Raw genomic sequence first — 16530 nt, 5'->3', positions numbered from 1 at the left:
GTGAATCACACAATTGGGTTTATCTGTGCCAGTGCAGAGCACACTCGGAACATTCTAAAACAGCTAGGCAAGATTTTTGGCGGTAGCTTTGCCTACCCTATTTATATCCAGGATTCCATCATCTCCCTCAGTTCCTTTTTGTTTGCCACATTAGCAGCATCAAGGAACCTTGGCCTGTGTCTTGTCTACTTTTGGTTTTGGCTTACGGCTTGTTCTTCAACTGTTCTTTTGGTTTTTCTACTCTGATATGTGAGGTTTCATTCGCTTTTGACTTTGGCTTTCCAAGACTATTCTTCACATGTCTTACTGGTAGATTGTTCTTGATTGGCTGCAGCTTACCTATGGTGTCATCCTCATCTTTTAAGCTATATAGGCGGGATACAGACCGTGGCCTGGAAAGGGGTGTCCTTGGGGCTTCATGCCCCAAGGACACCCCAACAGCGGTGGGGAGGCAGAGAAAGGGGCCACTCGGCCCCTTTCTCTTTTGTGTCGTTGGCGCAGCCATGTAAAGGCTGCGCCAGCGACACAAATGGCAAAAGGAGCTCCAAAACGGAGCTCCTTCCGGCACCACTGAAAGGGCACCACAAGTGCCCTGCAGTGGGGCGCGTGCGTCACGCCCGCACCGCTCCGTTTGGAGGTGGCGTGACTGTGATATTGTAATGGCGGCGCCCATGTAGACAGGGCACCGCCATTCCAACGCACAGGTAAATGCTAGGGTTGTGGGGCGTCTGGAAAGGACACCCCGAGGCAACCCTAGCACGTATCCAGGCCGGTGCAAAGCGCCAGTCTGGATACCGCCATAGTGAGAGTGGGGCAAAACATCCAGGCTGCAGCGGGCACTCCTGATGCCTTTTATGTCTTGAAGAGGCCTATAATGTGAGCAAATATATGATGTTATAGATCCAGTCAGCTGGTTGGATCCAGAGTTTCCATGAACAAATGCCACTGATTAGGTATCCCTGTGGGTGAGGCTGAAGCATTGGGTGGAAATGGAAGCGGTGTGCATAGGAAGTTTGCTAGGAGCCATAGGGAAAGGAGCTGTTCTGACACTGGTCAGTACTCTGTCTCCTTTCTCTAATAGGGAGACTCCATTGGATGCCAGTTTAATCCACCAAAGAAAGAGTCCTTTCTGTTCATGGAATCTTAACTTTGGATACCACCCAAAATATTTGGGTGGTAAAAATTAAATCATTCAATAAAATATTTCATTGGATTATTGTGCAGTTTGGGAAATATTTGTCACTCTTTAATATTTATAGGTTTTCTCAATGCATTCTTAGCTATTCACATCTGTATACATGCATAAATTTACAAGAGCATAAACTGTGATGCCTGAAGACATGTCCATTCTATCAATTTCTGTTTGTCACTGTTTTCCTTTAATTACTGATCTCCTATTTTTTTTTTCTTTCATTATTATATATCGTGGACCATTCTGGCACAGGATCCTTTTCTTTCACTTTATTTGCTACCAGATATATCAAGTATAAATCAAAATAATTTAATTAAAAAGGGACATATTAGGAAGACTATCTTGCAATAAATCATTGTAAATGTATATTCCTTGTTGTCACACATAGGAAAGATGTCCAGTGATCGTGCTTTAAGGAAACAACAGCAACTCAACAATTTGGTGGCTTTAGTGACAAAACTGGCTAAGCCTGGAGACATGATCGTTGATTTTTGCAGTGGTGGGGTAATAAATATTTTCTTTTAAAAACTGCTTTTTAAAAGTTGTTTTTCAGGTTTGTAAGTCTAACAACCCATGGCAACATGTAGGACAGAGCAATCACACTTAAACTTGATCTGCTTTCAGAATCACTGTCAGCATTCTGTTGAATAGTTTGTTGTAAAATCAAGTAGCTGTGTGGGGATTACTGGTAAGACTTACATCTGCATTTTCTTCTCATTTGAACAGGGCCATGTTGGAATTGTTCTTGCTCACATACTGCCATCATGCCAGGTAAGTTTTCAAAATCAATGTAATTAAATGTCAGTTACATTAGTATAATAGAACATAGTGGCATCCCTCCCCCACCGCTTTTCTATCTCTAATGAGGACCAATAGGAGAGGATAAAGTTGTTGATCTTAGTCAAGATGTAAGTGTTGCTATTATTGATTTCCTACTTTTCTCCTCATAATTTAAACACTGAGCCCAAACTGACATGAATATTGCTTTGGTTGATTAAAAAGCTTCATTGTGTTACATTGTGGGTTACGTGGATATATTTCTATTGACACAAAGGCCATGTTTTTATGATTGTATCTCACCTTCAGTGGTGGCCATTGCTGTGTAGATGGCCATGTTTCAATGGTGCCCAGTTCTTGACGAGACAACAAGATATCTCATCTGACTATGGAGTATTTGGATTGGATCAATATTTTATGAGAGACTATTTCTTTAAAATGTTTGGAAACATCATATGGTCCAGAATCCTGCAAACATTCTGTTGGCTATGCGTTTGTTTCTAGGCACAATTCAAAGTGCAGGTTATGACCTGTTAAGCCTTATAAGATTTAATACCAGGCTCTCTCAGTAACCTGCCCATTTTAAAGTCTTTGGATAGATCCTTTTCTTGTTTTTGCACCATTGGAAGTACATTTGATGTGCATGTGAGACAGAGCTTTCTAAACAGTCTGTTCCCAGGTTCTAGTCCTTGTGCTTCTCCTGGCATAATACACTCAGATATGAATATCCAGGTCAGAGGCTATATACATAGGACAGGGGTGGGAATTGTATAGTCCTCCACACATTGTTGGTTGGCCACTTCTGGCATTCCTCACTATAAGCTGTACTAGAATAGGGTTGTTGGGAATTGTAGTTCAACAAAAACAAGAGGATCACATTTCCAACCATGGCTTAGGAAGTCAAATAGTGAGACAGGGCTATTTTAGTTTGTTTTAACAGGAAAGGCATATCTCAGCTGAACTCTAGGCAATTTGTCTGAGCATTCCTTATCTTAGGAATTAAGTACAAAGCAAACATAAATTACTGCTGGCTAGCATCTAAACACTCTTACTACTCCTTTTTGTGACATGGTAACAGAGAAAGCCATGACTTTTTTAAAGGTGAGCAATCCGGTCACAATTCATTTTTAAAAATCCTAATTAGAAACCCAGAAATCTCCTAATCAGAAGACCAGATTGGCAAATCTTGCTTTTTCCTTTTCTCCTTGAATGCAGAGACTTTATGTAAGAATACTTTGATGTACTGGAAAATTGTGTCACTGGCACATAAACAACAACAGTAGAAGTTTTCTGCTTCTCTGAGGAGCATCACATATCTGTATTAAGTTTTAGAGAGATTTTCTCTAGGAAATTGGAGTCAGTCATGTTTAGGCCTACAAGTGAACCTGAAGAAGTTGGCTCCCTTCCAAATGCTTGAAAATGAACCAAAGAGATGTGTTCTCTGATTCTGCTGGAAACTGCATTGTGCTAAAATGTGTTAATCAGGCCTGATTGTCATAAATGTGCTTATGGAAATTTGATGTGAGAGACACCTGATGTAATAATAAGCAAACATCTTTCCTATTTCTTGCTTCTGCAAGATACATGCAACATGTTTAGCATGTTCTTTGAGTCCATCTTGCAATAAAAGTAGGATGCAAGTAAAATAAGTATACAGTCAATAAATAAATATGCAATCCCGTATTGTGCTTCACAGTAGCAGTTACATCTGAAGTAGGATGCTAAGTACAGAGAACTGTCTTAAGAATTGTTATTATTATTAACCTTTATTTATAAAATGCTGTAAATTTACACAGCGCTGTACATACAATCTTTTTAATTGGACAGTTCCCTACCCTAAGGCTTACAATCTAAAAAGACACAACACAAAAGAAGGGGAAGGGGATGAGGGCCAACAGTGCTTCTCTACCTCCGAGGCCTGGATCAGGGGAGATGGACTGGAGGGAGGACATAGCAATACAGGAAATGATTCAATAAAACAGGCAACAAAGGAACATCAAATAGCAAGTGACAATTATGAAATGCCTGGGAACATTTCTCTGAACAGGATGGTCTTCAACTCCGTTAAGAAGTGATGGCTCTTGCTCGCGGGGGAAGAAGGTTCCAGGAGTGAGGGGCAGCGAGTGAAAAGGGGTGAATTCGAGATGGGACAGAGGAAATCATGGGCTGGGACAGCAGACCTTGACTACCAGAATGGAGGGCCCTAGTGGGAAGGTGAGGAGAAATAAGGTCTGATAAGTAAGGAGGGGCCAGTCCATGGAGGGCTTTAAATGTCGACAGCAGGAGCTTGTACTGAATGAGGAAAGGGAGGGGGAGCCAGTGAAGGGATGCCAGCACAGGAGAGATGTGGTCAGAGCGATGGGCGGATGTGATAATGCGTGCAGCTGAATGCTGGACAGAGATTAAAGGACAGAGGTGAGAAAGAGGAAGCCCAGCCAGGAGAACATTACAGTAATCAAGTCGTGAGATCACTAGGGCATGGACCAGGATCTTGGCAGAAGAGGCGGAGAGATAAGGTCGGATTTTGGCAATATTGTATAGTAAGAATCGGCAAGCCTTGGCTGTGGTCTGGATCTGCGGGATACACGACAGAGAAGAATCAAAGATAAAACCAAGACTGCGGGCTTGTTGGACTAGTTCAGGGGTAGGTAACCTGTGGCCCGCGGGCCGGATGCGGCCCGGCAAGGCCTTGGGACCGGCCCCAGCCCGGTCCTGCCGCCGATTGCAGCCGGAGCCTTTGGCCTCTTGCGTGATGGCGTGGGGCCTTTGGCCTATCAGGAGGAGGCGGGCAAGGGGGGGCAAGCGGCGGGCAAGGGAGCAATTGTCTATAGAAGCCTCAGAAACATGCATTTATATTAACATTTTTTTAAAAAATCAGCAAATTTTTTCGCGTGCCCTCCATTTTTTTTAAAAAAGTGTCCTCCATTTGAAAATGTTATCCTACATTTGTCCCAGTTTATTTATTTATTTAATTTAAAAAAACTATTTAATTATTTATTTATTGGCTTTGGCCCCCCAGTTGTCTGAGGGACAGCAACCCGGCCCCCGGCTCAAAAAGGTTGCCTACCTCTGGACTAGTTGAATAGAAATGTTGTCAACAGAGACAGAAAAGGAGTGTTGAAGGGCGGACTTAGGAGGAAAGACAAGAAGCTCCATCTTGGACATGTTGAGCTTCAAATGCCAATGGCGCATCCACTGTGAGACAGCTGCGAGACAGGACGAAACTTGCTGTTCAAGCCTTGGAGAAAGGTCAGGGGTGGAAAGATACAGCTGGGTGAGAAATATCTCTGGTGCCACAATAAACTACAGAGAAGTCTAAACGTCTCACAAAACTACAGTTCTCAGAATTCTCTAACACTGAGCCAGGGATGAGAAATAAGGTGTCTGGTAAGAAGATACCTTATCCTTCTGCATTGACATTAGGAATGAAACTCTTCCTCTTTGTACTGGCACAGCAGTAGTCATGGATATATTGCTTAATCAGTGTAAGGTCACATGCCCCTATGAGAGCAAGAGGTTTGTTTTGTTTTGTTTTTGAGGACAGAGGGGAGCAGAAAAGGCTGGAGCTACCTACAGTGGCTTACTGTAAGTTTTGAAAGTTTAAATAGCAACCTCATGCTCTAATGTAAGTATATTATTTCATGGGGAAACAGTGAAACTGAAGACCACTTTTTAAATTTGTTCCAGGCCAGCAGGCATGCACAAAATCAGGTGTTATCTCTTTTGGCTCAAAAATAAGATTAGATACAATTTAAATGTAAGTTCTATTTGAAAACAGAAAATATATTTACTTTGTTCTTATGATGTGAAGATTTTAAATCCAAAAAAGTTGATCACACCTAACCACTGTTTTACTGTAGGTTATATTGGTGGAAAATAAAGAATTATCACTAGTCCGTGCTAAAGAGAGGAGTGATGAACTAAGATTAAACAATGTTTGGTTCCTCCAAGCAAATATGGACTATTTTAAAGGAGTCTTTAATATTGGGGTAAGCTATCTTGAAATTATAAATTCATTTTTTAAAAGGAAACATTGGATCAATTCCAGATTTAGACACATATGGTTGAGCTGATGGAAGCAAACAAGCAGACTTCCCACAAGAGCATGTCCACCCCCTTGAAAGTGCTGCACAGATGGTGGGTGCTACATATTGGGGTGGCTATGGTGAAGGGAATATGACAGAATATGCTTGTCTGAATTTCATTGGTCCAAAACACGGAGAAATAATCCAGTTTGAGACTCCTTTAACTACTCTGGCTCAGTATTAGAGAATTCTGAGAATTGTAGTTTTGTGAGACGTTTAGACTTCTCTGTAGTTTATTGTGGCACCAGAGAGCTCTGGTGCCACAATAAACTACAATTCCCAGGATTCCTTAGCACTGAGCAGTTAAAACAGTCTCAAAATGAATTATTTCTGCATTGTGTTTTCAACCGTTGATTCCCCCCTCTGTCAATGCCGCAACTGCTCCCATTCAGCTGGGTCCCTTGATGCTCCATAATAGTTTTGGTGACCTAAGCGGCTACTGTCAGGAGAAAGGGGAAGTCTGCTTTGATCACCTCAACCACATGGGCTTATATCTGGATCCAGCCTAATGACATCAAGTAATGTTTAATATATGAAAACTAAAATTCTTCCTAGTGGTCTCTGTGAATGATATAAATGAATCTTGCATATATACAGAGCCCCATCCAAAACTTTCTGAAGCTGAGTAGCTTTGTGGCAGGTTTGCTTTCCCCATCTCCTGTCACTCATGCTTAGGCAGGCCTAGCTACTCTCTTCAGTTCTTTTTTGTTCTCTGTCTGAGTGACAGCATTGGAAAGGTTCTCCAGAAATAGATGAGTGCCATGTAGATGTTTGCCATTTTTGTTATTATTTTTTGTTCATCTTTGTTATTTTTCCACTTTTTAAAATTTCCATTATTCAAAACAGACAGACCAAAAGGTGAGTCTTCTAGCTGCTTCGAGGGTGTGGTGTGCAGATGACCCCCCCTCCCTCCATGCAGCCAGAAATTGCTTTGTGGCCACCTAAGGTTGCCTGAAGTCACTGACAAAAGGAGCAGGGAAAATCCGATCCTTGTTAGTGGCTCATCTGGGACCATGGTGGCAGCCCACTTTCAGAGCAGGCCATCTGGTCACCACAGTCCCTGGCCAATCATGGCTGGAGTGGCCAGAGGGCCCTCTAAGCCACCAGTTTGCTTCAGCTCTTCATCATCTATCAAAGACCATGTAAAGCCCTCTTTGAGAGTTATACCTTATGTGGCAAAACTCTCTAGTGAGATGGACATTCCTTGTGCCGTCTTCTGTAGTCTTGGATCTTGCTTCATAATCAACATCTGTACCACGTACTGATAACAACAACATAGAAACTGGCTCAGTCTTCCCCTACTCAGGAGATTGTAGACAGTCCTCTTCTCAGTTGGGATTGTCCCCTTCAGCACAACCACCTAGAATACCAAGGAACCTTGATGGATACCTGCAGGAGATTTACCTCAGTTTTTCGGTATTGAAAACCAACACGTTTCCTTACTTTCTGCTGTCCGTCTTTTCCTACAGTATTACTATAAGAGATTTCCCATGCTATTATGAAAGAGACTATGGATCTCCTAGCTGTCATGCATTTAGACAGAGTTCCCCATAGCATCAATCTCCTCATTACTGTGCACAGTCTGAGATTTATTCCTGAGGTAAAAGCCACAGAGAATATTACCACTTTTCTCAGTCTCACAATACTGAGCCTCCTTTCCCTATCACCACTGTTATCTTTGCTGGATCTGAAGGTAACTGACACTACAACTCTTACACCATCTGAAGATATCCGTTCTTACTTTGAAAAGACTTTGAGAATGGCCAGATCCTTAGAGACAAAAGTTAAATCTCAATTAAACCTCCAAAGGTGCTTGATCCAGTCTTCCAGTCACTTGACATGAATACTGTGCAGTACATTCTGTTGCCTCTGGTGTCCACACTGTCTGAGTGTAGTCAGAATTCACAGATTAAACTATTTTCCAAGTCTGCAACTTCACAATGAACTGATAATGGAAGTAACTTTTTGTTCCAACACCCTCCTCCTAATTCTATTATAGTGGAAAATGCACAAACAAAAGTAGGAGGGAAAGTTCATTCAATTCCTCTTAACAGAGAGAGAAAGACATACTCAACCTGATGGGAAGAAGTTTTAATTTTTCAGATGCCTTTAGTATGACAGTGATCCATTGTCAGACTTGCAAGTTTGCACATTAGCAGTGCACTTGAGAGAAATTTTCCCCCTTTCTGAAAACACCATTTTAACCTAACACTTAAGACTAGCATGTCATGAGATCAGTGTGGCATGTCATTCAGATGACTGTGCTTCAGAGGTCATGTCAGCAGCTGTGCCATTAAGATGGCATGCTTAGCTTAGATAATCAGGCATTACAGCTCCTGCAGTGAAGATTTATCATTCAACTATCTGGGTCTGTTTGTAAGAATAAAACAGGTGAAGCTGTTTACCATCTGAGTTTACAGGCAAGAAGATGGGAATCAATGACTAGTTCTTATCAATCCACCAACCAACATAAGACTAATTGTTACGGACCATCTCAAGAATATTCTTGTCTTTCAGGATATTCTAGGTTCTGTTTACCTTTGTGGTCCTACAAACAGTAATCTCAAAGATCCTATCAAAAGAAGCAATTTAGGTAGTCACAGGCCTGTTACAGACTGCCAAAATAATGCTGCTTTGGGTCTCTTTGGAGGTATGCTATTTAAATGATGCATGGGTCCTAAGAGTCAGGAGGTCGCACCAAAGCCACACTCCATTCCTAAGCACTGGAGTGCAGCTTTGGTGCAGCTTCCAGATTCTTAGGATGCATGCATCATTTAAATAGCATACCTCCAAAGAGACCTGAAGCAGCTTTATTTTGGCAGTCTGTAACAGGCCACAGTATCGTTCACATTCAAAAGAAATCATCCAGAAATCTTCAAAACATCATCTTTGACTCATCAGGTTATGATGACTACCAGTGCTGTTAGCCTCCTCAGTCAACATTGCCATCTTCAGGTCTTCTACAGTGCCATATCAGCATCTGGTGTAATGTAACCAACAATTCATTACCATCACAGAATTGTTGGTGACGTTACACCAGATGCTGCCATCAAGTTCTATTCCTTATCCCTGCTGGGGGGATTCCTTTCTAACCCACCATTGAAAGTTCTAAGGGGAGAGATTGCTATACTTCTTTCCAGCTACACTTGTTTCTGCTTCTGCTGTTTACATTTTCCCATCTACTACCCATTCCTCCTTTAAGTATGAATTCCCAGCTCTCCTCTCTCCAGCCTTAACTATGATTATGGGTTCTCTTAATGCCGTAGTCAGTCATGGATAATACCAGGCTTGATCTCAATCAGCATTATAATCCTGGTTATAATCAAACTGTATTGAGTAGTAGTTATACTTAAAGATGGAGGATGATAAAATCCTTAACTACAGTTATAACTAAAGGAGACTGAAAAGGAATAAAAGAAGAGGGGGAGGGGTGGGAACTGATCACAGTATTAGAGGGAAATGCTTCCAAAGGAAGTTGCCTGCACATAGTAGTAGGTGTTACCAAAAAGTTAGTTGTACCACAACGTCTTCAAATGTCTATTGGAGGTATGTTGGGGAAGATATTAAAATAATTATTGGAAAAATTCCATGAAACACTCATGTTACATCACGCTATGGTTGTTATTGTTGATGAAATATTTATGTAAATGTTATTCTAGCCAATTTGTCTGTAACCTAGCATAACAGTGCATTATTGTCTAGACTCTCAACAAAAAAGATTTTTTGACATGATACCTTGAGTTCATCAGATAAAACCAAACATTCTTTATGCACTATGTAGTTAGCACGTATAGTGATAATATCTACATTTGAGGCTGTTATTTCATGTGGTTGAGACTAAAACTGGCAGCAGGCATTTTATTTTCTTATATGATCTCTGCTGGAATGCTGTCAGATTTCAGCCATCTCTGTCATCAGGGTAATCAGCCATGATTCCTTTGGAGCCATGTGAATGAAATGTACTTGGAATAGTATGAAATATAAAAAATCCTTTACTTACAAACTTTTCTGGATCATTTTAATGCATTGTTTGAGTAATATCAGCCAGTTTTATTTTTAATGTAGAAAATAACTGTAATATGGCTCCATATGGTGATGGTTAAAACTGCTGAAAATGTTGTGGCAAAACATTTAGCATTAACTTTATAATTCACTTTTTCATTTCATATGTGCTGCCAAATATATTTCTTGACCTAGTATATTCCTTTCCACTTTTATCTTTGAATGAGCAATAGACTCTAAGAAGAGTCTATCACTGGACTTGATGGCACTCTTTCTTTGACATTGTGATAATTCAGGCACTCAAAAAATGGTATAGGAATATAATCCTAATAGAATGTACAATTATCACTGTATGTACCTTTTTTACCATTGTAGGTAGCATTGCATGCTTGTGGAGTGGCAACAGACATGGTAATTGAACGCTGTGTCAAAGTTCATGCAGCATTTGTTGTTTCCCCTTGCTGTTATGGCTTTATTCAGAACACAGCCAAGTTTGCATTTCCACAAAGGTGAGTAACTTGTTGATTTTTCTATGTCCCATTGTCTCCTTGTGTATTTATAGATGAACTTGAGTTAAAGTGTATAGCATGTAACACAGAGCCCGAAACGCATAGGCCAAATAAGGCAGCTTCTGGCCACTTTGGGAGCATGGCATTAACATGACACATGCCCCTAAAGCGGCCGGAAGCCTCTCCGAGGTCGCGCTAAGTGGTTTGACCATTAAGAACCGGAAATAATCCACTCCTGCTGGTGGCTGGCTTGGGACTGTGGTGGCGGCCCACATAGGCCTGATTATGGCTGGAGCGGTTAGAGGCTACTGCTTCCAGACTGTGTGCTTCAGCCCATTGTCTTTTATTTCAGTTCTGTATACAGTGGAACTTAATTCCAAGTGCACATGCATAGCTTTATAGTACTGTATGTGTTCACACTATGGTATTAGCTGTATTAGTTCCAAGAACAAAGATAACAAGAAATAAAAGATGAAGAACAAGAAAGCAAAGTGAAGCAATAGCTTTATTTTAAACAACTGCTATTTTAATTGCTAGAAACCAGGCACTTGTCATGTCATGTCATGACTATACTTCAGAATGGCGTGTTCTGAAGTAAAATATAGAGTATGATTATGCTACTCTTGTATAAGGTGAATTTGTAATTAATACCCTACAACGCTTTATCGCACTTGCCAAGAAAATGTGTCATTTGCAGCAGGGATGAGGAACTTGTGGGCCTCCAGATGCTGAACTATAGTTTCCATAATTATTTATGTTAGCTAGCAGGAGTTGAAGTGCAGTGATATCTGGAGGGCCACAGGTCCCTCCTGTGAGCTAGAGCTTTAATCACAACTCTAGCTTCAAAGATATATCTCTGATGGTTCTAGAAAGCATCAGCAATGATTTCAAATACCTTTCTTACCAATTGTAAAGAGAACTTATCTATGATCAAAGGTAATAAATAATTTGTTACTTGTAGAGAATTACTTTGGTACCTAGTTACCAGTAAAGAGCTGTAACAGTGTACATGTTTACCTGTAATGGCCATGGCACAATGGGATCTCTGCTTGTTATTGGTTACTGAGTGTGCTTTCACTCACTCTGAACACTGGAATGGAAGGATTACATGGTGGCTACCCATTTGCCCTTCTTATTGGAGTGTTGTGCAGCTAGTGAGGAACAGAGGAGTCAACAACAAGGGGTGCAGGAGGAAAAAGACAGGAAGAGGGAGGAGATGGAGAAGGAAGATGAAGTGAAGATGGCACATTGAACATATGAGCTGTGCTAGAGATTCAGGTTGGTCTAAAATGGTTTCTTTTTAAAAGTTACGTTGTCGTTTCAGCCTTCCTCTATTCTGATCAAATGAAAGAGGTGGCTGCTGCTGCCAGAAAGAAAACGAGGCAGTGTGAATTCAAGGGGTGTGTGTGTTATCTCACCAGGCTGGCTGCTCCTTTATAGGGGGAGGGAGCTTTGTCTGCATGCCTGAGGCTAATACAGGCATGAGATTTAGAGCAGTTGTTTAGGGGAGAGGAAAATGGGGAAGGAAAAGGGAGTGAGTGATTGACTCCTTTTGCATGGCCACCCAAAGCCTCTGAGGGGGAGACCAGGCATGGTAGTTCATTCACAATTATGATGCTTGAAGATGAGGTAGACACAGCAAGCATTTTCCTGTATTTTTCAGTGAATCAGTAGTAACAGTGATGGCAATATGTGTTAGTGATGGCAATGTATGTTAGTAATAAGTAACCCAGCTCTCAGGACTAGAATAAGAGTAATGACCTTCTGGATGAACAGAGTAATGAATAGAGTAACAGGTTCCTTTTAAAGAGTAACATTTTAAGCTCTCTGTGATAAAGTATGAACTTGAAGGAAAACAACAGGAATCTCAATTTCTGTTTTATTTGTAGGCTTGTTTTCTCTTTTCAGTTCATCCATTCACTTGTTGTTTTTCAGATAAATTTGTCTTCTAACAGTTGCAAATGTTAGGGGCAGTACTGACGGGAGGCTCCATGCTGTCCCTGTAAGCCCCATGTCTGTGCTGCAGCATCCCCATGCTGCAGCACAGATGCACCGCAAAAAAAGAGCCACCTAGATGGCTTCTTTTTTGCAATGCCAAAAGCAGGAAGGGGCCCTATGGATGGGAGGTCGCCATGATGCTGCTGCCGTCACGTGCTAGGGTTCTGGAGCATGTGGATGTTGTGCACTCTGGAACCCTAGTATTGGCGGCGGCATGATTCTTTTGGCCTGTCTGTCCTGGGCCTTAGTTCTTGTAATCCTTTTAAATGAAGCCTTTGACCACAAACCTCTGTAATGCATTTCTGTGCATGTCTACTCAGCAGTATGTCCCATTGAATGATGTTTAATTGCTAGGAAAAGTTTGTTAAATTGCAGCCATAACATATCTATAAAAGGACAGCAATACATAATAATGGTAGTGAAGCACTGTTTCAGAAAAAGTTCAGATCGTATGATTTTTATTTACAGTACCTTTTCCTTGCAGTCCAGTTATGGTTACAGGCTTTGAATAGACCTTCTGAATTACTGAATTTCATGTTTTGGTATTTTACTAGAGAACAATGCTCTAAATAGAGTAGGAAATATTTCCTCTTAGTGGGTCCTGTGATTCAAAAAAACGGATTACCTGCACCTGCACAGTGCATCTTTTGAAATCTTCTAGAGTTAGAGAATAAGTGGTTTGGCAATCCTCTGTGCATGTGACCAGCATACTTCCTGCCTAAACCTTCAGTTACTTTTTGTCTGCTGCAGCATTAGCATCTAAGCTTTTTGGATTTCCCCCCCTGGTATTGACTTACGGACTTTGGCTTATCTGATCTCTCTTATTATCTTGCATTCTGGATTACAGATTTACCTCAACATTTGTGACCTTGTCTTGTAGTTTTTGGCTTGGTCTCATTTTATTTTAGATTGATATGAAATAAAACACTTTTTGTCAGTTGGGAAGGCCATGGATGCACTTAATTTGGCTTTTACAGTTAACCTTGTAAAAACTGAAGCTGGTCACCCAAGGAACATATGATTAATTCTAATGTAGTGAATGTAATTGCATGAGTACATGGATTGCTAGGTCAAGATCAATTTTGTCAAAAAAAAGGTGCCACTGTTTTCTCAACTTACCTGGCCAGAGCCACAACTTGACTACTAAAGACAAAAGTGACACTATATTCAGATGTAGACCCAAGCTGTAAATAAAGTTCTTGGATGAGAATGCAACCCTATCCTGAAAACTAATTCATCATCAGCTTGGTGTAGCATTAATGTATTAAGAGATAGTATGCTTTTTTTTGCTCTGCAACAGTGTCATGATTTCTCCCTCTTATTGGACACTATTTATCTTAAATGCTCCTCCAAAACTTGGCATATTAAAGACTTTTACTAAAAAATACAAACATTATCAAGATGCCTGGTTTTGATTTCTAGTCAACTTCCAGATAAAAGCACATATAAGTATTTACTTAAATTTAGTTGATATGTTAAAGACTCCATCTATGTTTAAAATGTTTCTTATCTTTTTTTCTGTTTCAGCCATCAATTCAAGGAGGTGTTATCCTATAAGGTATGCAAAAATGGAGTTGTGGTTTAGAATCTGTTTCTTTTTCTATGGTTGGAATTGAATTAGTAATTTCTCTTTTGCTGAATGGATTAAAATGAAATTAGTGAAGCTTGACAACTGTATTTTTTCTTAAGTACTGGGAAAATATTTTAAGTAAATATAATGAAATAATTGTGTTTAATTAAACTTCTACTACATGTTTTAAATACATGACTCCCTAAGGACATCTCAGAAGTTTATTAAAATGTAAATCAGTCATGATGACATAGAAAAAGTTCATGATTTTGTATACCTTGGTTCAGAGCAGAGACGGTAGTCAATAAGTCAGAAGAAGACTAGGACTTGGAATGGCAGCGATGAAGGAACTAAAAAAGATGCTGAAGTGTAAAAATTTAACACTGAATACTGAAGTCAAGATGGCCTATGCCATAGTATTATCAATTTCTATGTTTGGTTGTGAAAGCTGGATGATGAAAAAATTTGATAGGAAGAAAATAAGTTCAATTGAGCCAGGAAAGGAGCAACCATATTACTTAGTTGCAAAGCGGACTGCTGCTGCAATTCCGAACTGGAAGGGGTGGATTAAATCTGCTCCTTTTTGGGCCAGCTCAGCATGGCCTTGGCGAAGCTTCCAGCTGCTTTGGGGATATGCGTGATTTGAACACCATGCCCCCAAAGCAGCCACAAGCTGCTCTATTTGGCCCATGTGTTTCAAGTCTAGGAGAAGAGTTCTATGAATACCATGGACTGTCAAAAGAAGAAACAAATGGAGCAAATCATGCCCGAACTCTCCTTTGAAGTCAAACCAAACTGAGAGTGTCATACTTCAGACACATCATGAGGACAGGACTCGGTAGAAAAGGCAATTATGCTTGGGATGGTAGAAGGCAATAGGAAAAAAGGAAGACTGCATTCAAGATGAATAGACTGAGTCAAGGCAGCCACTGCCTTGAGTCTGCAAGGCCTGAGCAGGGTGGTTGAGGACAGGGTGGCTTGGAGGTGCCTCATTCTTAGGCTTGCCCATATGTCAAGTCATTTTGACAGATTTAATAACAACAACAAAGAAGTCATTAATTATTTAAAATATAAAACAATAGAACTAATAATAGAACTACTTAGGGGTTTTATTTATAAAGCAGCCATATCTATCTATCAAGTATTATTGGAGGAATAGCTCTCAAAATATGGGTTAGGCTGTCTAGAGTAATTGTCTGGTGGTTCTTGTCAAGATAGACAGTATCTTGGATCAGCATACACACGCAACATGTTTTGAAACAGTTTCCTAGTTCTACAGCCATTTTGCTTCCACGTAGCTTTGCTATTTCCCCTTTTTATTTGATTTGATTTGCTTTAGATTCTGCTTAGGCATTGGTAGTTTGAAGTGGTGTGCATTTCAAATACTGTATTATTTTCCCAGTGAATTTATTATTAAATTCTGGTCAGTTTTTAACTTGTTTGTTTGTTGTTGTTTTTTGTTCAGTTTTTTAGATATTGCATTGAATTTAATACTTTTTTAAGGAGGGGAGGGTACCAGGGATTTTATATGTTTTGTATTTTTAACTTTGTTAGCTGCCCCGATTGTTCTCAGAGGGGCGGGATACAAATAAATTATTATTATTATTATTATTATTATTATTATTATTATTATTATTATATAGTTTAACTGCCTTTGTATTAACATGTTTTGGCCTTAAGGAGGTGTAGCAATATTTTTATAGGAACAAAGAGTTTAAATTGTTTGTCATTCTAGTCTGTTCTGGGCACATGTATATAAATGAAACTTGTCCATGAGAAGGGTTGATCTATACATCTTCAGTTGAAGGAATCCCTTTGTGTATTTATTTATATGTTGGAGACTATAGGCCTGTACAGACAGGCCAAAATAAAGCTGCTTTGGGTCACTTTGGAGGTATGTTGTTTAAATGATGCATGAGTCTTAAGAGGCTGGAAGCTGCACCAAAGCCACATTCCAGTCCTAAGGACTGGAGCATGGCTTTGGTGCAGCTTCTGGCTTCTTAAAATGCATGTGTCATTGAAACAGCATACCTCCAAAGTGACCCGAAGCAGCTTTATTTTGGCTTGTCTGTATGGGCCCAAAGTCTATACAAATATGTGCCAAAATGTAGAAGCCTTCCACACAAATTTGAGCATATATCAGTCTGTTTTTTTGCCTTTTGAGAATATGTAAACATTATTTCATTCTCCATTTCTATTATTTTTTGAAAATTTGTTCTTCACTGAGAAAAATTAACACAGCAATTTAAGATAACAAATAAAATATTTTTTTGAATCCCACAGGCTCTAAAAAGCATTTTGTTTTGATAGATATGTCTAAGTTCCTCCCCCCCCCAAAAAAAAAACCCAAAAGAAACTTGGAGCAAGGAAATATCTGATTCATTTATATTTTATATG

The 16530-nt window shown here is 40.0% G+C and overlaps 1 protein-coding gene across 5 annotated transcripts in view; it reads left to right on the top strand.

Annotated features, from left to right (window-relative positions):
- The window catches only part of GSTCD (glutathione S-transferase C-terminal domain containing), a 65379-nt gene that overhangs the window by 37709 nt on the left and 11140 nt on the right, over nucleotides 1-16530 (top strand). For 4 of the 5 annotated variants that reach the window (XR_006104103.1, XM_042468773.1, XM_042468770.1 and 1 more), the window contains 5 exons: nucleotides 1581-1696; nucleotides 1919-1963; nucleotides 5830-5958; nucleotides 10432-10565; nucleotides 14091-14121. Coding sequence is in view for 4 of the 5 variants with exons in the window: in XM_042468773.1 (XP_042324707.1) it covers nucleotides 1581-1696; nucleotides 1919-1963; nucleotides 5830-5958; nucleotides 10432-10565; nucleotides 14091-14121 (455 nt within the window). In the remaining variant the exon portion in view is untranslated. The remainder of the gene's footprint in view (nucleotides 1-1580; nucleotides 1697-1918; nucleotides 1964-5829; nucleotides 5959-10431; nucleotides 10566-14090; nucleotides 14122-16530) is intronic. The other variant, XM_042468772.1, reaches the window with a different exon arrangement.

The sequence above is a fragment of the Sceloporus undulatus genome, chromosome 5 (genome assembly GCF_019175285.1).
Source record: "Sceloporus undulatus isolate JIND9_A2432 ecotype Alabama chromosome 5, SceUnd_v1.1, whole genome shotgun sequence".
Classification (NCBI taxonomy): Eukaryota; Metazoa; Chordata; class Lepidosauria; order Squamata; family Phrynosomatidae; genus Sceloporus; species Sceloporus undulatus.
Note: the sequence above shows the minus strand (reverse complement) of the source record. Positions and strands in the feature narration are given on the sequence as shown.